This window comes from Poecilia formosa, unplaced genomic scaffold (assembly GCF_000485575.1).
Source record: "Poecilia formosa unplaced genomic scaffold, Poecilia_formosa-5.1.2 Scaffold57, whole genome shotgun sequence".
Classification (NCBI taxonomy): Eukaryota; Metazoa; Chordata; class Actinopteri; order Cyprinodontiformes; family Poeciliidae; genus Poecilia; species Poecilia formosa.
Window position 1 is genome coordinate 3,897 of NW_006799996.1, and position 22,368 is coordinate 26,264.

Here is a 22,368-nt window from a genome sequence, read left to right on the forward strand (position 1 = left end):
GGATAAATCTGGACGGAGTAAACCCAAAGAGAAAAGGGAAGGATGCAAGCAGCAATAAACAGATTGCGCTGACGGGAAATGGTTTTTTTTTATAAGATAATTTTAATCTAACAAAGGGTTCTCATTGTTTATTGCTTTATCATCAAAAACTGAAAGAAAAACCAAGACAAGCACTTTAGGTTAGTAAAGCAAGGACGCATTATTATCGCATTTTGGACACTAGAACCAAAAGGGAATTGCTTAATTTGTTGAAGTACTTTTTAAAATGTGTATATTTAGTGTTTAATTTAACAATAATAGCATTAATGTTTGCTTTTTCATATCAGCAGCCAAATGTTTTTTTTACCGCAAACGGAGCGCCTGACTTCAGCTCAGATACGATTCGTTGTACGTTTCCTGCCTGGGATTTGGATAAAAGCTCCAAACACTCTTCAGTTTGGTTCAACCACAAACTGTTTTCTCCGAAGGCTGAAGAAGAAGTGAGATTGACGACACGTGAACTTGGTTTTAATCACCTGCGCTTGCATGTGTGTGCTACCTTTGTGTGTGTTTTCAGGTGTTATTGTTTACAGCTGTTCAGTGACAATCACATGAACTAACCTGAGAATGAAAACTGATCAACATTGGAAGGTTTTTTTTTAAAAATTCAATGCTGAATTATATTCATACCACCTAAAGTTTTTTCTTTTTGTTTAAACCAGAGCAGAGAATTTTATTGGCATTTCATGACAGTTTTAAAAAGTCTTTGAGGGTAAATATCTACATTGTGTAATTGTCGATGTTTACAAATGAACAACCGCTTGTCGCAGTTGCACAAATGCCACACTTTTCAGATTTCTACACTAAATTAACTCTTTACTTGCCAGGTGCAAAGGAACAGATGATGGTCAGAGTCGCTACTTTTTGTGTTGGGTTTTCACGACTTCTCATGTTTGTGGTTGTAACATGAGGAATGTGGAGAATTTGAGTATGGATGCTTTTACAAAACAAAACAGTCTTTAACAGGATGAGCTACACTCCCAGGTCCAACTCTAAAACCTCCTGTTGACCTGCGTTTCTATATTCAGTGAAATGTGACGCCAAAGAGTCTGTCAGAACTCGCTCTGTGGGAAATTACCTCATGCCAAGCACTAATATTCATTCTGATGATTAAAAACTTTGGGATTTTTTTTTTTTTTGTTTCTGTTTGATCTGAATTGAATTCTTTATGTTTTACTTCCTCCTGTTTTTTTCCTTATATATGTGGCCACTTCTTTGCTGGAGAATGTTTTTTTTTTTCAGCTGTTCTGTATAAAAGCACAACAAATAAAAAATATATATATCATTTATTTGGTGTTTAAAAATGTGATAAAAGTACAATGTAAAACTTTAAAAACAAGACAGAATGAAACCATTTTCTGACAGTGGAAAGGATACTTTAGGAGAGCGTCATTCGCCTCAGGTAGCAGATGACAGACTAAATAAAGTGCTCCAGTCAGCGTATGCGTTTGCCCTTTTACAGGACGGCGCTTGTGGATTTTGAGGCTTGTTAGACCAACGCCGCCCGACTGAGAATAGTGACTCATAGTCTACACACCGTGTGATAAATTACAATAGATGTGGGCTTACTTTGTTTCCACCAGAAGCCCACACATGATATTTCTTTGTTCCATTTTGTTAAGAAATAACGCCTGCTACAGTTCAAGCCAGAAATACGGCTTTAAAAAAAAAAAAAAAAAACAACACTTCCTGTTGGTCTTATCTCCCCGGCCACATTCTTTGTTCAAGTAGAGGAGTTTCACAGAAAACAAAAGAGCAGTGGGGGATTTCCACTTGACCCTGAAGCCTTGATTTGAAGTTAAAGCTGCCAAGTTTTTATCACCTCGATATGACACTGAAATGAATTTAAACTATGACTAATGAATGACCTTAAAGGTTACTTGTGATCCCCGTTGTGCAAGAGGCATGAGTCAGCTTGCTTGTGCTTATCCTGAGGTTGTCTTCTTGTTAAATCCCTCCAGTCTGAGGGCTCACTGCTGGCTGAAGCTTATGGACAACATGGGGGGAAAACCCCTTTTGGACTTTTTCTGATTAGCAATTAAGTAACAGCTGGAAAACCCAGGAAGTTTTTGTTATCAAATTCTGCAGCTTTTACAACCAGCTGGCTGTGATTAAGCAAGTTAATCTTTCAGAGCTACGTGGAGGTGAAATATAGCTACATGTTTTACAGATCAAACCAGATATTAGCACACAATCCTTAACTCAAGACGCACAACATTTTTTTTTTTTTTTAACAATTAGTACATCTATGTACATTTACTCATATTTAGTAGAATTGCACTAAGATGCATCACTTCGGTCAAAAGATCTGCTTCCATAAGCTTCAGGTGTAACAGAGTCGGTCGAAACTAATTTAGAAGTTTTTGACCTCCTCAAAAATCCGTTTTTGCAAGTACAGTAGTCTGAGGTTTACACTCACAGGTATTCACATCCATTCAAGTGACAACCTATCAGAAGCTGACAAAGCAAACTTGGTTTGCCCAAGTTGTTTAAAAGCACTGAAGTTTTGGTGTATTCATTAACAATTTAGCAAATATAACTACTGCTGGTAACTAACTGAACTAAAGTAAGAAATGTTTGATTCATTGGCGGAAATGGTTTTGTCTTTTTATAGCGTGCATGTAAATCTGTGGTTTCAGCTGATCAAAAACAATGCCGTCGTCGCTTGGCCTCGTTTATGCACTCACACTATTAATAACCAGTCAATACGCGCAACACACTCAGCAGAAAAGACAACAAAAAAAAACAGTAAGTAACTAGGTTGATCAATGGAACGAAGGTAAAGGCTAACATTTGCACCAGGAAGGCGTACGTGGGCTCAGTATGACAAATGACTAAAAACTGAACGCCCACTTGCACTGTACTTTCAAATTGAACAACACTGTAGCATGCGCCATATAACACTCTTTTTCCACAGAAATAGTAGCTTAAACAGTTACCAGGGTCACTATACCTACACATTACGAAGAATCTTCGTTAACACTTAAATGTCAGATACAGTGCAGTGTTTTAAAACACTAAATAAAGCTGCTTTGTCCTCCAGTAGGGGAAGAACAGTGTGGCTTTCTGTCATTTGCATAAAGAAAGTCACAGTTAAAGTCCACTTGGTTTTTTCCCCCCCCATCTCAGAATTCCCCTTCCTCTTGTGTTTGTATTTACAAAGAATAAATAGTAAACAACCAGTAGAGAGACCTCATCGTCGTTCTGTCATTTCAGTGCTGCTCCTTCTTTAGGTCAAAGTCCTCCAAACTTATGGCTCAGTTTGGCAAAGAATCCCATCTTGGTTAGGATAAAAATGTTTTCCTCAGCTGCAGATGCCACTTTGCTTCCATTCACACAATTTCCTGCTCCGAGTCCTTGGATATGAGTGATTCTGTGCTGCTTCCCTGCTCCTGCTGGGCTTCATGAAAACTGCATTCAATAGCAATCAATGTCCTTGGCTCATCTAAGTAACAAGTGGAAAAAATATGGCAAAGTTAATACTCTGTGTTTGGACATTACCTCCTTAAAGTGGTTTAAAGATAAATGATCATTACCTGAAGGGTTACTAATAACAATGGGTGTTTTTGAGGGGGTTCTTCTTTGTATCTTTTCCTTTTTGCCGTTGCAGTGGATCAGCGCCGACACAAGGACGATGAAGACGATGAGACACATCATCAGGACCCCAATGACCGCAAACGACTCCATCGGCCATGGCTGTTCTTTGTTCCCGTCTTCAAAGCAAGAAGATACATTTTACCCTCACTGAAAATAAGCATAAAAGCTCAACAGAGACGCTACTGGATCCTCTCTTACCAGGTTTCACTGGATTGTTCTCTGGGTTGGTCACGGGTAGAGTTGTCGGAGGTTGAGGTAGTTCACATATGATGTCAGAAGATGCATTTCCTTGGAATACAATTATATGAGTTGGATCTGGACACCTTTGGGGAAAGAATCCCAGTTAGTTTAATTTGTTTCTGTCAAATCAGCATTTCAGCAGCCAAAAAAAAGAGTTTAAGGGAGAAAGGCAACTCACCTGGTACTGAAGGCTTTACAGTTCTGGTGAATTTGGTCATTAAAGGTTCCTTTAGGACAAGGCCTGCAATCACCTGTAAAAGATAGTTTGTTTTTTTAAGCTAATTTCCAAAACATCAAGTTTGCTCAATGGTCACAACCCAGTATTTGCAGATATACATACGCTTTTTTGTAGGTTCCTCTCCTTTTCCACACTCGTCCGTGCAGAAGGTACATTCTGCGTCTCCACAGCGAAGACCTTCCTTACACTTGCACTGTGTGTTACTTTTGGGGGTACAGTCTTTGAAATGGACAAGAGCGCCTGCAAAAGATGGAAGTAAGAAATCAGGCTGAGATGGAGCTTCAATAAAAATGTATTTTTCTCCTTAATGAGATAACATACCAACACACTGGATGCATGATGGACATTTAAAACCCAACGACTGATGTGTATATGTTCCATTTTCACATGGAGTGCAAAGCTTTTGAGGATTTGGGCCAGACGGTTTGACCAACCGATTCCCTGCAAAGAAATCCACACATGCAAAATCACAAATCAGACACCAACAGCTCTGAGTATTTACACTTTATCATGCATGTACATGGTTACGTGCCCCAGCAAATCAAAACTCTAATAACTGTGAATCAAAGCCGTAAAACATCTGGGTGAATCCTGTTACTCAGAGGAATCCCAGACTGGATTAATCAGTCGTATCAGCCAAGCGTTTGTTGTGGGATTAGGTGAAAAACCACTGAAACTATATTTGGTCACATGCAGCCACCACAGAGGAACTCCCCAAACCCAGGAATACTACTTTTTTTTCTTTCCATTTTCATTTGTCTGTTTAAAGATTACAGAACAATTCAAGCAAATTCGAGAACTTGTGCCTTTTTTTTCATCAAACATGTCAAACATTGTAAATGTGAGCTGCATTTTTTAAGCTTTTATTCTTGTTGCATTCCTTCTAACTGCACAATCATTCATAACATGCATAAAACTAACAAAATATTGTTTCATTCTTTGATTTTCCACTCACCAGGATGACATTCAACACACTTAACGAAGCCCTTGACTTCTGTGTCTGGAACCCATTTCTTGCAGCCAACTCCAATGTCTCCAAGGGTACGCAGGAAACCCTGGGCGAGAAGAGTGAGACCCAGCATCCAGAAGAACCCGGCCATCCTGAAGTGTTGGCTCCCAAACCTCAGCGATAATCCAAGAAAATAAATGCTCACTTTTTCTGCTTTGTTAATCTAGAATCTATCAGCTTCACTGAGATGACGTTGTCTCCAGCTGAAGCTCTGTCTCGTAAGCCTCTCTCTGCTCAGACTCAGCCTGCCACCAGCTGGGCTCGGCTTTAATGACTCAGAGGAGGAGGGGGGCGTGGCTTCATCTGCAAACTCAACATTTATTTCCCACCTTTAAACGCAAGTTAAATTAAAATAACATTTTTGCATTTCTTTATCACTTTAAAAAGAGGGGAAAAAAACATTAATTTCAGTGAAAGTTAGGCACAATAAATGATGTAAAGATGTGGAAATGTGTTGCAGCTTGAAAAGCAGAACAAACAACACCATTTACACCCCTGATATAAAACATGTCATATATGTGTGGATGCTTTACTGAATGTTTTGGTGACAACTTGGATCAATTAAGTTTCTTCTGTTTCCATCTGTCTGAGACATATTATTTCACTCCATTCCTTGTTACAGCTGGAAAATGAGGTCAAACTCTGATTTTTAAATCTCCGGTCCTGGCAGGCTTTTTCAGCGGGAACAGGATCCACGAAGACATGACCTGGAAGTCCCAGGCGTGGGAAAAACGTTCCCTTAAACACGGTCAGTCATAATTCATAACAAACCTGTCTTAAGCAGTTTGCACAACCAACATAAAACAGATTTTAAGTGCCTGACACTTTTCTAGATTCATAGATTCATATTGGTATGTGATGAATTTATAGAAAGGGAAAGTCGTCATCTTCATTTGCGTTGTTATTTTTGCTCCCCCCATGTCAGGAAACTGTTTTTATTCCTGGACCTGGATCTTTTTGTGCCAGAAAACACATTAGACAGATTAGCCTTCATTATTCTCCCTTCAGCATGAACAGCCATGCGGAGAATTTGTGTGAAGAAATACTTACGCTTACAGGCCAGACCTGATCCATGGGCCTTGTTAGATACCAATCGTTCATGGTGTGGCTTTTTTCACAAAAGTTTCCAGACTTCATCAACTTTTCACTCGTTGAGTCCAAAACAATTAAAACAGAAAACAAAACAAAAAAATCCAAACTGTGCCACACAATAGATTCAGTGGATTTAAAAACAGTTTATCATACACGTCTTTTCATATTTTCATTGTATTGAGTCAAGCACGCATCAAGCACGCATCATGATGAATTATGTGAAATACAACTTATGATCTCCTCACACCATGTGACACTGATTAAGCCTGAAGTTTAAAAAATTCCAGGCTTCTTTTCTAAATCACGCACATTGTTTTGAGACAGCAAAACTGAAAATAAAAGCACAATGTGAGTCCCTTTTGTTTTAAAATGAAAATTAGTCAACCTAAAATAAATTACTCTTATTTATTTCCTCTGAAAAGATTGTTTCCTTCCAGTAAGTGTCTTAAATGTGGGGGAATTTATGAAGATGACATGCCATCGGCTCATCCCAGCATTCATAATCAGGTGATAAACTATAAACAATGCAAACATCATTACCAAATCACCTTTGTCATCTTCTCATCATCTTCCCTTGACATATAAAAGATGATCTTTGACCTTCTAAAGATTCACCTCCTTCTATGTACAGATTGTACAAGTATGATGTCAAAAGTGAACACCTCTTCTAACTCTTGTCTCAGAAACACTTCCCACTCTTACCCCTAAACGCCCCCTTGCCCCCTGCCCGCTGTCAGGCAGTGTAAACTCCCCCCCTCCGATTAACATACTGACTTGGGAAATACTCCTAAATCGTTCGGTAAGCAGCAGTAACATTCAGCCTGCTGGTAAATGACTGCATGTAGTTGCATGTAGGCTGACATGTAGGTTCGGTGACAGTCGCGTCAGCTCCGACCGAAAAGAACAACTTATTTTTATTTGCGCTTTTAATTTTAAAGACGCGAGCGTTTGAAATAGGTCGCTTCTGATATTTTAACGCGCTGTTTAATCTGCCTCTGCAGCCGAGTGATGTCACTTCCTTCCTGGCCACTGACGCCCCTCTCGTGAGTGGGAGCGTGGAGTTGCTTTTTCTCACGCGCGCGCTCTCTCTGTCTGTCTGTACGTGTCTGTGCGCGCGTGTGGTTGGTGGGCTCAGTCAACTGGTGGTCTCTCATGCTGCACTTTGGTGTCTGAACATTGTGAAAGTAACGTCTACCCACTGGGAAAGTACACGCAGCTCGGAGTTTCCACGCAGGGGGTGTTAACGTGAACTGTCAACGCAGATGAGACTATGACACGTTTGGTGTGGCGCGTTTTTGGTATTATTATTTTTTTTTTTGTATTTTTACCACCATTTTCTTCCCATTGGAGCATCGTTGCATCCACCTATTTGATGAAAGTTCAAATTACATTTTCTTATGAGAAATGAAACCTTTGTTTCACTGTTAGTGCAGAGTGTCTCCATCTTGTGGCGTTCATGCAGTTGACACTTCAATCTTGATGCAGGAGTTTTCAATTAATTTTAGTAGGCAAGGCTACTAAAGCTTTCCAGATGAGGTTTTGGGTTTTATGTGAAAGTAAAATCCGATAGGATGGTAAAGCTGAAGTTGTGGAGCTGGATGGTGGGCAGGGGTCAGCGCAGCCCGGACCGCGGTACTCAGTAAAACTGCGTTATTTTCTGATCGTTTTCTATGGAAACCAGAATTTGCATCTCGAGCAGCCTGAGCTACAGTCAGTCATCTTTTGGATCAGTCCACATGTGCCCATGACCTTAAGACTGCACCAGTTTTTAAAATATATATATATAGAAATAGAGCTGCAGTTTTGGACATGTTCTGACCCAGTTGTCTAAGAAATCTGTCAACTTTCCTGACCTTAACCCTAATCAGCTTAAAATGCAGCTTAACAGCACATTCAGGTTACAACAGGAAACAGATTGGTGCCTCACCTGCAGCGACGCGGTAAAGAAAGAGCAAATCTCTCCGTTTTGGATCTGTTTTTAACCTTTCTAATAGCTGATGTTGATCTAGATCTTGAATACCAAACTGCTGGCACTGGGTTCCACTAAACTGTAGCTAAGCTAATAGTCTTAGTATTTAGGAGGAGTTTGGAATAGAGGTTTTCTTTGCTCTTCCCTTTTCTCGCTCCAGAACGAGCTGGAAAGTGTTAAGAGAGACGGATCGCCGAGGTTTCCTCCTCCTGGACCCGTAACCCTCAGATACACAGAAACACTGAAGGAAAGCTTCACTTAATTACTGAAAAACTTTAAAAGTTATTAAACAAAACGTTCTGATGCTTCCAAAAAACGTAGAACTATCAATCAGGGTTCTGAATTCCCCTAAACTCATTCAAATCTTCAATAAAAATAAGTTGATTTTGCTGAGGAAATTTGTTTCCTTCTTCATCTGTGACCAATTAATTAACAGTGTGTTTGTATAATTCCAGTGATTTATCATGTGCAAGATTAGAAAAGGACGTTTCAGTTCAATGTCCGACAATAAAGACAAAAAGTTGAACAGATATATTTTTAATTCTTATATATAATAAATTTCTATGTACATTTTATTCTTCTTTTGTAACGAAACAAAATGAAAGAGAAAGCTTTGATTGCAAACAGTGTTTCATACTTAAAGGGAGAGACAAAATGAAAAAGTGCTCATAAAACTAGAGTGTTGTTTCCCTGTTGTAGATATTCATTAAGTAGATGCGACAGGGGTTTGCCGTTGTTTAGCAAGGGGATTGGTTATTCTGTTGGCCAGGATTCCCCTTGAAGTCACTTTAAACTCATGTGAAATGATGAGAATCACAAACAAACAGAAAATTGGCAACATAAACAGCTCTGACATAAGAAAGAACGATCCACCACGTAATGCGAAGCGCCGGCTTCTCTCACCGGCTTTTTATGATCCTAAATCAGCGAACTGTGTTGGCAGTTCGACAGTTGTGCTCACATTTCTGCTGATGTTGCTGTGCTTTAATCAAAGTGTTAGAAATGTCCAGGTTCAGTCGCCTCACCTGATGGGATTAACGACCCAGAGGATGTGAAACGTCCACACACTCCTGGTGAAATGAAAGGTTTTCGTCACGTGAAAATGTGACGATCTGATCAATTATTTCAGAACTTTTTCCACCTTTAATGTTTGTTTTTTTTTACTGTTTCCTGTTTGGGGACCGTTGTGTTTTTCATTATGATTTGCATTTTGTGTGAGTTTGTTTGTCCACAGGATTTTTGAAGCTTTAAATCAGGTTGTTGCTAGACCGCATCAACCTTTTGTCATGTAAAATAAAACAAGTGTTATATATGTTCTCTACCTACTGAATTATGTTTATGTAAATGTAAAACTGTTACTTTTTGGTACTTTTCTTCTGAAAAAGTACCTCTGTACAGTGACATTGTTAAGGTCTTGTTATTCTCTCATTAAGCTTCTGCTTTAGCTGAATAATGCAAATGTGAGGAAAATCCTTTTGGCACAGCTGAAATTGATTTGACGTTCGTGAAATTCCCTATAATTCATGTCAGATATGAACTCAAGAAGATTGAATCATTTAATGTTGTGGAAACTTATGCAACCGGGTTATTGTCGCATTTATGTTTAGTATATTTTACCTTTTGACAGATTTACTTGTTTTCCAGGTGAATAATAGAGATAATATTTTTACATTAAAGGTGGAAAAGGTTGTAAAAATGGTTTATTTAGAACCTTTTGCAGTTACGGGGTGTGTCGACTTCTGACATGTGTTGCATGTTTGACAGCGAACGGCTGAGAAAGCGGAAAGTGGCCTCTGATTCACAAAGGGTGATGTCTGATTGTCTGTCAGGAATCTTAGAGGAGACAAACTGCGACAACATCATCAACGCAACATGACCACATAAATAACATCACAAAATCTTCCAGTGTACGGATTCATCCTTTAGAACAAGAGGGAACCTTATTCCCTCCAGCTTAGTTAATACTTCAAACAAAACGAATTCATAAAATTTCTTTAAAGCAGTTCAGACATGCACGACGCAGCCTTGGTCAAACTGGCAGCCGGTTGTTGGGTCCACAGATCACGGTTAGTGTTGGCAAGCTGCTGGCGACGAAGCCCCAGAAACGGCAGAGACACAAACAGACGTGAGTCCAGAGTTTTGGGTCTGGGTCTGGGGGATTGAGATCCAGTTCCAGCCAAGGCAAAGGTCTCGCTGAACAGACGACGTCTGAGGTTTTACCCCAGATTGTCTGCGTGGCAACTTCGAAGACGTCACCACACCGAACAGAACTAACGTTTCACAAACTGTACATGGGGGCTGGAGGGGCTCAGGTGGAGCACCTGTGCTTATAGCGAGAGGAATCCTTCCTCTGTGCTAACGCAGCCCGTTCCTGTCTGCGGACATCGGGAAGCTGAGGGGCCGCGGAGGGGCCCGGGTGGTATCTACATTCTGAACGTAAAGCTGCAGCACGTAACTTTTATTAAAAAATAAATCTGTTCTTTATACATTTACTAAAACTGTCACCATGTTGTGACAGGCTAATATGAGACCTCTACACCCTCCTAGTGCTGTCTAAAGAAATGCACCACTCCCAAAAACAACCAATGAGAGCCAGGAGGAAGGTCTCAGTGCTGTCAATCATGCTCGGCCATGTGCTGCTCAAAAACTTACTGTTAAAGGAAAACTATTTATCCACTATCATAGGTGCACATGCTAACTAGCATTCTGTAAAAGTCCATTAAGAGTTGTGTAATGTTTTTCATCATCACATATTTTATTAAAATTTTCATTAATGCTTTACAGATGTTTTTATTTTTTCAATATGATTGTATTTAATAAATTAATATCGACTGATGAGGGATTGTATTCTTGGATTTCTCTATAATATTTAGGTGGTGACTTGATATAAGCTTGTAGGGTTTTTGATTCTTCCTGCATCGATTGCAGGTTTCTGGTTGCAACCTTTAAAAAACCCGACCTGCTGATTCTAATTTTGGCCAAAACAGATTTTTTTTTGTCTGAAATGTTAATAAATTTAGCAAGAAAGCCAGTGAGTTGGTAACAGTGGAGTCAGTATTGGTATCTGCAAACGTGCAAACATGAACCTCAGTGGTTCATTTCCAGACGGCTTCACATTCAGCCGATCCCAACATGAAGGAAACCTGGGCCGATTTGTTGGTGCATTTAATTTTTTTATCTGCATTCTGCTAATTAAACTAAATATTCATGGGTGAGCAAGGAGGACAATGTGAGAAGTGGGTACATGAGCATGATGGGCAGCGCTAAGTCCCTCCTCCTGGCTCTGATTGGTTGTTTCTGACTGAACTGTGTATTTCTGCAGTTAGATCTGGGAAAAGGTAGAGGAAGTTGAATATTTCACATTTTATCTGTCTCATTGTGTACCGTCACGACACACTGACAGTTTTAAGAAATAAAATAACAACCAACGTCTTTTACAAAAGTTACACACCGCAGCTTTAAGGGTGCTCAATCGACTGAGGAGAAAAAAGAAAAACACCAAGTGAGTTCAGGGAGGATTGTTTTGTGCTCACTGTGTTTTTGTTTTGTTTCTGAAGGCACTGTCCTGTCACATGATGTCCACAAAGAACTCACAGGGGTTGCCCATGGCGTGCTGGAACGACTGGCGGCTGGCGGTGAGCTCCGGGGGGACGGACGCCAGCTCCCTCCCCGGCGGCGCTCCGGGGGGTGTGCTGCTGCTCACCGAGGTCTTGGGGGCGAGGCGAGCTAGGCAGTAAGGGGGAGGCAAGCCTGGGGGGCCGTAGGAGGAGGCGTGGCTCCGCTCGCTCTGCGCGCAGGAGCCCGGCCCCGGCTGGGTGAAGGGGGTGTGGCTGTAGCCGAAGGAGGGGTGGTTGCTCTGGGACAGCGAGTGGCTCCTGTGCGAGTGGCTGTGGCTCAGGCTCGACCTGGCGTGGCTGTGGTGGCTCATCTGGCTGGCGGAGCGGTCGCCCCGCCTCGCTCCGCGGACGCCCGGCTCCGACTCGCAGCACGTCGTCCTCTGAGCCTTCTCCTGCGGGGAGCGTCTGTCTTTGCCTGCGCTGGGGTTCGATCCACTGCTTCGACTTCCTGTTGACAAAGACAGAAAAAGAAGAGGAAGAAGAAGAAAAAAAGATGTTTCAAGCGGGCCTTTTGCAACATTTGCAGAAAACGGCCCAAAACACACTGAGTGGCAGCTGCAACCGATCAGATGGAGCTGACTCAGAACCAGAAACTCATTGCAGGAAAATAGTAAAAGGTCACACATTAAACAACAGCTTAGAGGAGATTTTGTCAGCTGAAACTGTAAACCAGATAATGTACGTTAAAGCTTATTGTTTAAAATGTGACATTTTTTTAAAGCTGTCTAGGAAAGAATCACCAGTCAAGAGCAAACATGATTAAATCAAAGGTTTGAGCTTAAAGATCCACCACAACTAAATCATCCTGCAGCTGCTGTTTCTAAAGACACTGAAACATTCACAGTGAAATCAGCGCTTTGGAAAAACATTCACACCACTTGAATTTTTTATTTCTTTAACAAATTGTTACATTGCAACCAGAAAACTCAATCTATTTTATGATAAGAAATTAAATAGTTTTGGAATTTCACTTGAAATCAAAGCCAAACGTTTTCTTTGGGCTCAAAGCCTTGGACTTTAAAGCTGATTCTGAAAAAGCAAATGGTTTTAAAATAAAAAAAAAAAAAAAAAAATATTACTGGTTGATTTGGAGTCATCTTTTGTGGATATTTAGTGAAATTATTCCATCAAAAATCATAATCATATCATATCAGTATCACTTTTTTACTACAAATGATTTAAGAGCCATTTGAGGCACATGGAACGGAAAATTAATGTTTTGGCCAACAAGTAGATGCTACATGCACATCTCCATCAACACACCATCCCCACAGTGAAAATCGGTTGTGGCAGCATAATGCTGTGGGGGAGGAAATAGGGATGGGGATCAGATTATATGGGCTGATGGATTCAGGGTAAAAACATGTTACAGGGTAAAAAAAAAAAAAACGAGACAACCCAAAACACACCCAAAGCTACAAATGAATGATGTAATCTAAGCATTTTTATGTGTTTGAATGGCCTAGTCAAAGTGTGTACCCCACAATTCAATTAAACATCTGCAGCCAGAAAAAGTTTCCATGAAGCTGGTAGAGACATTCATTTGTAAATACATCTAAAAACCTGAAACCAGTCATCCACCACAATGCTCTACTATGTTGATTCATAAGATAAAATCTCAATAAATACAATATTTGTGGTTGTAATGCACCATGAAAAGGGTCAAGTGGCTTGAACATGTCTGCAAGGCACTGCACATACACACCAGTGACACACCAGCATCAGAAAAAGCACAACTGGTTTCAGTAACTATGTAGATCATCAAATTCACCTCAAAAAGGCGGTTTTAGCGCAGCTGTGCTGCTTACACTGATGGAGGTGTACCACACGCTGCAAAAACAACATTTCAACTTCTGCAATGAGCCCAACAGTACTGGGTAAAGTGGTGCATGATTGTCCCCTAGCAGCACAAGCCTCAAGATTGATCATCCTGCATCATGCACCTCCCAGCGCACAGAACAAACGCATGCCCAACGGTGCAGAGAGGGAGGAATCGGCTGTCAGGAGAGTCACACAAAGGATACACAGGAACAGAAAAAATCACGGAGCTGGCAAAGGATGGGGGGAGAAGAAGAAGAGAAGAAGGAGAAAACCTTAAAGCTGCGGTATGATAGGTGGAGAATGCTGTGTGGGAGAAAAAGATGAGAGGACGGAGGGAGAGCGAGACTGGAAGGAGAGCGAGACTGGATGGTGAGTGAGAAGAGCAAGAGAAGAGGAAGAAGATGATGAGGAGGAGGAGAGGGGGTTAGCAGGCTTACCGGTTCCCCCAGTGTCCTGGGACTACCTCCTCCTTCAGTCTACCGTAGCCCAGCAGAAACAGAGGGAACAACAGGATTACACACACCTCACCGGCCAGACGTCCCCATCCTAAACCTGCTCCACTGCCTTTCAACTAACTGCTTCCTGCTGCTTTCCTGTCCCTGCCTTATAATCCAATAAGAACAAACACATGCATATGACTAAACAAATTATGTTCTGGCATAAACACAATCCAAAAAAAACACAAAATATTACCAAGTAGTTTTGGTCTGGTTTCTAGTGCAAATATCTTAGTACACTTTTCATAAGACAAAACTAACATGAGTAACTTTTCAGCAAGATATAGGAGCTTATTTTCAGTCAATAATTCCTTAATAGTGATGAAAAAGTATTAGCTCCACTGGCAGATTATTTAACTTATATAAGGGAATAATGGCTTGCTAGTGAAGTGAAATAATCTGCCACTTTCCCCATCAATATTACTGATTTAAAATCAAGCTTTTATATGTTGCCTAAAAGTTAATTGTGAGTTAAATTTGTCTTATTTCAAATGTACAAAGATATTTGCACTAGAAACTAGACTGAAATTATTTGGTAGGTTTTTTGTGTTTTTGCAGCTTAGCAGCAATCCTTCCTTTCTCTTACGTTTGTTTTCTCTGTTCTTGCAAAGACGGGTGAAAAGAATGGCTGAAAGCAAGATATGGCCATGCTTAGATGAATCACTCACAATGATGAAAAACAAACCGATAGCTTAGCTGAATTGATCAGTTTAACATTCCCACTCCATCCCCCCCAAAATCCCTCAGGCTCTCTTCGCTCCTTCAATGCAAAAGAAAAAAAAAAGAAAAAAAATCATGCATCACCAGCACATTTAGACAAAAGAGCATCTGAGAACTCATGGCGAAACAGATGGGATTTGCTTGTGATTCGGGATCACCCGGCTGATCAGATGTCTTTTAGCGTTTTGTACACACCCAGTACTGCAGAGCTGTCCGCTGCGTGACTCAACGCGCTCATGACTGACCTTGACGACAACAGGACGCGTTTTAGGAAACACAGACTGAACGATGGAGAAGGCAATCCAAAAGCAAAGGGCCAGCGCGGCTAGCGTTAAGCATGAGTCACACGCTTGCTAACACTCAAACGTCAGACAGTTTGAGTCAGATTACATTAATTAATGATTTACTGATGGAAAACCGAGGAGGCCCGTCTTGCGCCTTCGTCGCTGCTCACCCTCACTGTGCTGGCTGCCGGCGCTCCCACTGTGGAAACTGTGGCACGGGTCGGAGTATCCCGGCGGGAAGCAAGGGGGCGCCGACGTAAACGGAGGGTAAGGGAACGGCTGCCCGCCAAGAGGCCAGGGGTTGGTGGTGGGAGGTAGCGGCGCTAACGTGTCCTGCTCAGAGCCTCCGCCGCTGGATCCCTCATTCAGATTGAGTGACGCCATGTCTTAAAGCGGGAGAGAAGGATCAAATAAGCATAAAGAAGTAACAGAGGGGCTCAGTTATGAAGGAATAAGCGTCTATACTTTGGCAGAGGTCCCCAAATGTGTAGTAGCACTGTTCGGAGAAGGTGATTTTGTTGACGGTGTGTCTCAGGTAGCCGTGTTTCAGCAGACTGCTCGCGTACTTCCTTGCATCTCGCCGGTCCTTGAAGCCTTCCACTCTGGAGTAAAGCCAGTCCACCACATCAGCACCTACACGCAGCGACACACACACACACACAAACACGCAGATATGGTGGCTCCAGCTGCGACACACACGCTGGAAATGCTGCTGACACAACAAAGTGACCCTAGAGACTACAATGTGCAAGCACGAGTAATTTTGATACCATCACAGCTCACAGCGTTGTGCGTAGTGAATATCCTTTGTAGTTTCTGTTCAGTTCTGTGCGACTTACAGTAAATTGGCTTTAAAACCACAGAATGCATGTGCTTCTAACGTTTTGCTCGGCTCTTCTCACCTATGACGGCATTGGCGATGGTGATCTTCAGCCACATCCTGTCGCGTATCTCCAGGCCAGAGTCAGGCAGCTGCATCACCTTCACAATGGTTGCCATGTCTGTTTTACCGACCGACAGAGGCAGGTCATCAAATTCTGAGATAAAGAAAGAAAAGAGGAAAAACGCATATGTATTTATCAGAATCTGAATTATTACTCTCAATGTAATGAAGAAGACTCTGGCTGTTTTTACCGTAATGTGGATAAGGTCCCGTCAGCGCTGTGGTGTGAGAAATCCAGGCTGCAGGGTCGATGGGTCTCACTGGCTCCGCTGAGCACATTAAACAAAAATGCTCAGGTAACTAACTTGACATTTTGCCTTGCAAAAATATTTACACCCTTGTTCAATTTTATCTCACTGCAACCACAAATTTAAGAGCCTTTTCTTGGGATTTTATGTGACAGACCAACATAAAGCAGGGTAATTGTGATGTAAAAGAAAAAATTGTGGATTTTATTTAGCTCTAAATAAAATCAAGTCACCTAATTAGTACATTCATCTGTTAAGATCATATGTGTTTAATCTGACGACAAACAAGAGGATGATTATGTAAAAGAAGCAATCAGAAAGCCACCGTCTTAAAGAAACCAGAGGAAGTTCTGGCTGAAGCCACATGCCATGTAAAGACGCAGAAAACAACGATTAATTGAGAAGAAAACGGAAGTTTCATGCAAACTTTCAGAAAACTAATGCTGCATGCCAGTCTGAGCAGAGTCTGCTGAAAAGTGGAAGTTGCAGCGTCATGCTGCGGCTGCGCTTTTCTTTTAACAGAGACGCCCAAATGCCCGGTAAGCGCGTATGCAGGGGGATGCATACAAATGCACAGAAAACTTTTCCGTTACGCATTACTTTGTGTTTTCGCTAAACACGCTGAAGTACTCTGAAGTTTGTGGTGGTGATGTGACCAAGTCCAAGGGGTGTGAATACTTTTTGGAGCGTCATCTCTCCATAGGTGACTGAGGAAGATCTTACCACGAGGGATGGTGAAGTAACTCCGCGGAGACGGATCCCAACATTTGGCAACAGTGAGACTAATAGGGCTAAAAAGGAAGAATTTAAAAATAAGTAAACGGAAAAAAAACATCTGCAAACATAAGGTATAAACTGAAAAGAGTGGAGAGGCATATTAAAAAATAAAAGACAAAGTGTGAAAATTAAAATTGTTGTTCTTCTTTACGTACACATTATCAGATTTATTAAATGGTATTTAATTACATTAAATAATAATGAGTTGAAAAATGGTTTAGGACAAATCGTAGATACCGCTGTATATAAATATTATACATTGGCAGGTTTGGGTGTTACTATGGAAACCCCGATGGGTCGTAAACTAACAGCTGCCTTCATATTTATTCAAATCTGTGTGAAAGATGTGCCAAGAAATTAAAATAAGGGAATCTTTTATTGCTGCAGCATAATTTCACGCTGAAATATTTAGAAAAAAAATCCACCATTTAATTTTAGTGCATTTGTGGGAAAAGTCGGTTGTAACGTTTAGAAAAAACCCAGAGCAATTCCTATAACTGAAGCTTTTTAAAAATATTTGTATTTTATTGTTTTTGTTGAACAATGAACCTTTAATCAGTATTCATATGATCTGACACAGATGTACTTCTATCATCTAATTTTAAAAATAGGAAAGACAAGATTATATTAAACCACTTCAGTAAAAAGTGGAGTTTTTTTTTTTTTTTTTTTAAGTAAATCTTAACGAGGGTGACGGTAAATATGGATTGTATGTATGCAGCCTAAAGATGTAAGGGAAAATTTGACAGCCGGCATGCCTCAACAATCTTTTAAAAATTATTTTGTAGTTATATAAATCCAACTTTTCGACCAAATTAAAGCAGGGTTTCCCCCAGTGTATTTTAAGCCTGGCGGGCCACCAGGCTTTACTTGTGCTCTCACTATGTCTTTTTAGACTTTATAGTTGGTGTTCAGGTATTAATCTTCCAGTCTTTCAATAACGTATAATTATCAAGTGATATTTTCAAATTTCCTGTGAACTTTAAATATTTTTTAACTCAAAAATACGACGGGCTGCTAGATGAATGACTGCCCTAACAACCAACCACCAGGCTTAGCAAGTTTTCTGGAGTGTGAATATTTTTTACACAGCACAAACAGAGAGTTTTGTACGAATCGATGATGTTCGCCAACAGTAACTGAGTGAGTTCGATGCTCTTACCCAGTCTTAGAAACGATTTCTCTCAGGATCCTCACAGCGTCATCGTTGCTCATGTTCTCAAAATTCACATCATTCACCTGGTTCACATCAAAACATTAAGGTCAGGTTTCACTGTGCAGCTTTTAGGACCTAAGTATAATTTTGAACATTTGATGAGAGAGGAAGCTTGGATGTTTTTGTTTACAATGGTGCGTTAAGAGCTTTAAGGCCTTCAGATTCATACAAATCCTAAACCGTACATAAAACGCAGCGATCACAGAAAATACAATCAGCCTTCACGTGCTTAGACGATACGTAACAACAAAACTCTTGACGTACAGAGATCACAAGACGGCAACCGCACAAAGGAAAACAGCAACATAAAAGCCCTGCTACGGAAGTGAATAAGATGTGGTTATCGATATGCTTTCAAACCCACAGACGTAGACACATTCATGCCTTTTCTGTGACGCATTAACTGTGGCAGCTAACGAGTCACTGGTGCACATGAAGAAGACAGATGCTTATCATGAGTTTTCAATTTATCACAAAGGATTTGTAAAAGTGGAGGTGTACCTGCAGGAGCATGTCTCCTGGTTCAATTCTGCCGTCAGCAGCCACGGCTCCTCCCTTCATGATGGAGCCGATGTAAATGCCGCCGTCTCCCCGGTCGTTACTCTGACCTACAATACTGATGCCCAGGAAGTTGTATTTCTCTGTCAAAAAGCAAAAGGGAAAAAAAGTGTGAGGAGTAAGAAATAAAGAAAAATCAAAAAGGCAAAGATCTCATTTACCCATGTTGAGTGTGACGGTGATGATGTTGAGGCTCATGGTGGAGTCTGTGATGCTGCTGAAAGATGAGGACTAGAAAGGGAGAAAGAGGTAAATAAAAAGTGACACAGAGTCCATATCAATCAGCTCTCTCATCGCTTTCCGCTGCTCGGCGTCAGCGTTCATTTGTGCTAAGGCGCTGACGGGGCTTAGAAGTGCGTACCCGGTCTATCTTGGCCATTTTGTGTCTCCGTCTGCGCCGCTTGTGTCTGCGCATGAGCTGCGAAGAAGAACTTTGTTCTGTGGAGCTGCTGAGCCTGAAACACAGAGAGGGGAAATGGTGTTTCAGAAACGGAACGAGAGGGAAAATGAGACGCAGCCGATTAAAAGGCCAAGTTGATGAAAGCAAGCTGACCTAAGACTGCTTCAGTCCCTGAGCCGTTTGTCTTTTGGGAGCCAACTTCAGTCGGCATGGATAATTAAATACGTGGGAGAGTCAAGGTTGAGTGGAGAAACGAAATGTTTTGTTTGCAGGCAACCACAGCAAAACAATAAACTTGGATTATTTTACAGTTACAGTCCATCAATAGAGGAATATTTATATCTCTATTGGTCCTGATATTGAAAAAAATCTTAGATTGGGTATTGGTATATAAAGGCAGATCTATTCAGTGTAATTCTATACTTTACTATTTATTTCACATTATATGTTTGTTGCAGTTTATTTTTTCATGTGGTCAACCTATTGCTTTAGTCAGTTTCTTTATTATTTACATTACAATGGCTGTTATTGACTGAACAAATTAAAGTTGTTTTTAAATGTTTGATCAAGCTAGTGAAGCTACTGGTGTATTTAAATGTGCTGCACTGATGCAGAGTTATCAAATACATTTGTAAATCAGTACATTTATGTCTGTTTTTAAAAAAAGAAATATTTTAAGTAATTTCAGCGAAGTTTTGCTGTATCAGATCGGTATCGGCTGATAATAAATCAGATATTTGTATCGTATCGGAAGTAAAAGAACATGAATCGATTTGTTTCTATCCATCACAAGGCAGCAGAGAGAGAAACAAGACCACCAAAAGTCAAAACAAAAGAAGAAGTCTGTCATTTTTTGTTTCTATTTTATTATATAGCAATAATTATGTAATTAATCATATGTTATTCGATTAAAATTAGACAATTGCAGAATTTTAAAACTGTAAAGAAAAGCATATTCTTTTAAAGCATCTTCTAAACAGATGTTTGTTTTAGGGATGCACAAATATGAAAATTTGGGCCGATACCGATATCCAATATTAGTATTGCTTTTATGACCCATATGCAACATGGATTAGTTTTTTAAAGGTTTTATTGGCCCTAGTGGCCTTTATTTGACAGTGAATTGACAGGAAAGCAGATAATGAGAGAAAGGGGAAGACATACATCAAAGGTCACCAGGTCGGGAATCAAACCTGCGACGGCCGCATCCAGGATTCAGGCCTCCTTATGTGGCTTGTGCTTAACCTCTGCACCACCACAGCACCCAACCTATACGCAATATTTACCTACGTATATTACATATATAATTCACTGACTTCACTGCTTCCCACAATCCTGTGCTGCATCGCTATCTCTGTCACATGACCAAACTCGCCTAGAGTGGCCTATTCAAAGTCTAGACTTAAATCTAGATCTAAAACTCTTCACTGCACCTGAATTTTAAAAAATCTGCAAAGAAGAATGGAAAACTCCTCCAACTCTGAATATTGCAAAAACAATTATTACAATAAAACGACTTATTAGTTTTAGGAAACAATTATTTTTCAAACTGGACCAGGTCAGTTTGGTTAGCTTCTTTTCCCCTTGATACATTAAATAAAAAAAAATATATATTTATTAAGTGTTTCTTTATCTGATAGTAACATTTGTTTGATATCTGAGATTTTGACCATTTTAACAGATGTGAACCACCACGACTTGTGTGCATCGTTATCTCTTATGATGTGAGGAGGCGCATTACCTGCTGGCATCCTCATCCTCCTCGCTGTCAACAAATGAGCTGGAGTCCAGCTCGCTGCTCATTACCGAGGCGCTGTCGTAACCCATGGCCGAGTCCCTGGCGGTGCGCTCGGATTTAGAGTGACCGTTGATGCGAGGGACTGCAGAGAAAGAGAGCAGAAGAAGCGCTGTGAGTCAGAGTCTGAGGTCATGTTGCTCATCGCAGGCTTGGATCAGAATGAGAGGGAAAAACAGGAGTCAGGGAGCAACATAAACATACACAGCAGAGGTTTTTAAGAGTGGAAACTGGAAGTGCAGCTCCTAAAGTTTGGAGAAATTCTCGCCCTGGTCCGTACGTACATTGCCTTTGAGGCGGCGCTGTCTCGGGGTAACAGCGGACTTGGCGGAAAGGTGTCAAGAGGCGAAAAAGGCGTGGCCGCCCGTGTTTTCGCCTGGAGCGAGTAAAACATTCCAGCCACGCCGGGGTTTCCATGGCCCTGACGAAAGCTGAGCTACTGCACATGAACGGGTCGGGATTCTCACCCAGGCATATTTCTTCCCCCTCAATATGACAACAGAGCAAAAAAAAAGAAAAGAAAAACAAGTGTGCAGGTTCACGGAGCCAGACTGAAAATGTGCGTCTTTGTGATGCCAGCCGCTCTCTAAGCCTCAGCCACCAGCTGGCTGCTCACAGCTCATCTACAACAGAGACAGTAAGGAGAATAAGCAGAAATCCTCGAAATCAAGTGAGCATTTTACCTCAAAGACAGTCAACTCAACTAACCTGTTAATAAATTAATTATAGATATCACATAATTCATAACACACCGATAGGAAGTGAAGAATTGTAACTAAATAATCATTACAATGCTATATTTTGACAAAACATTTCCAGTAAATGAATCCTGAATCGTTGTTTAACGTCACCTCACCTCAGCTGAAAGTCCATCCCAAAGTGACAAAGTGAGTAAAGAGTGAAGAGAAAGTATTTCCTCCTCCCTCCCTCCCTCCCTCGCTCACTCCTCATATGGCATGCAGCTATACAGTAGACCCTCACACTAATCTGCACCCGACCAATCAGACGACAGGATTCCAACAAACAACACTGGTTTTGGGATTATAGGCGACCTGCAGCCAGGTAAAAACAACTTTATTTAAGTTTAAATAATTACATACGACTTATATCGTTAAAAGAAATGCAAGACTCCTTTAAAACGAAAAGACAGCGGTTTGATTTCAGAGGCTGCTTTTCCTTTCTGCTCTCTGTTAATACTTTAATACTAGCAAAAGTGCTTTGGCTTAGCTGTATTTTCTTTGACCTCAATCCAGACAGCAGGGAACATCATTACAATTAATGTAAAAGGAGCACTCTCAATACGTTTTT

The 22,368-nt window shown here is 40.8% G+C and overlaps 2 protein-coding genes and 1 long non-coding RNA gene across 3 annotated transcripts in view; all 3 read right to left on the reverse strand.

Annotated features, from left to right (window-relative positions):
* Window positions 1-1,174: 1,174 nt before the first annotated feature.
* On the reverse strand, window positions 1,175-5,419 carry tnfrsf9a (tumor necrosis factor receptor superfamily, member 9a). The gene is made up of 7 exons (XM_007553474.2): window positions 5,070-5,419; window positions 4,436-4,555; window positions 4,217-4,354; window positions 4,055-4,127; window positions 3,835-3,959; window positions 3,576-3,752; window positions 1,175-3,484 (listed from the first exon to the last, which is right to left on the reverse strand). Exons 1-7 carry the CDS (start codon window positions 5,212-5,214, stop codon window positions 3,372-3,374), a joined length of 891 nt encoding a protein of 296 aa, XP_007553536.1. The 5' UTR covers window positions 5,215-5,419; the 3' UTR covers window positions 1,175-3,371.
* A 3,918-nt stretch (window positions 5,420-9,337) lies between these two features.
* The window catches only part of dvl1a (dishevelled segment polarity protein 1a), a 32,104-nt gene continuing 19,073 nt past the window's right edge, over window positions 9,338-22,368 (reverse strand). Inside the window, exons 5-15 of the mRNA XM_007553475.2 lie at window positions 21,007-21,145; window positions 19,227-19,320; window positions 19,027-19,096; window positions 18,809-18,948; window positions 18,254-18,330; window positions 17,038-17,105; window positions 16,258-16,335; window positions 16,026-16,160; window positions 15,589-15,756; window positions 15,294-15,509; window positions 9,338-12,249 (exon numbers count right to left, since the gene is read on the reverse strand). Coding sequence (XP_007553537.1) covers window positions 11,753-12,249; window positions 15,294-15,509; window positions 15,589-15,756; window positions 16,026-16,160; window positions 16,258-16,335; window positions 17,038-17,105; window positions 18,254-18,330; window positions 18,809-18,948; window positions 19,027-19,096; window positions 19,227-19,320; window positions 21,007-21,145 — 1,682 coding nt within the window. The 3' untranslated portion in view covers window positions 9,338-11,752. The remainder of the gene's footprint in view (window positions 12,250-15,293; window positions 15,510-15,588; window positions 15,757-16,025; window positions 16,161-16,257; window positions 16,336-17,037; window positions 17,106-18,253; window positions 18,331-18,808; window positions 18,949-19,026; window positions 19,097-19,226; window positions 19,321-21,006; window positions 21,146-22,368) is intronic.
* LOC107836427 (uncharacterized) lies at window positions 12,670-14,363 on the reverse strand. The gene is made up of 2 exons (XR_001662320.1): window positions 14,060-14,363; window positions 12,670-13,849 (listed from the first exon to the last, which is right to left on the reverse strand). It is a non-coding gene; the product is annotated as an uncharacterized LOC107836427 (long non-coding RNA).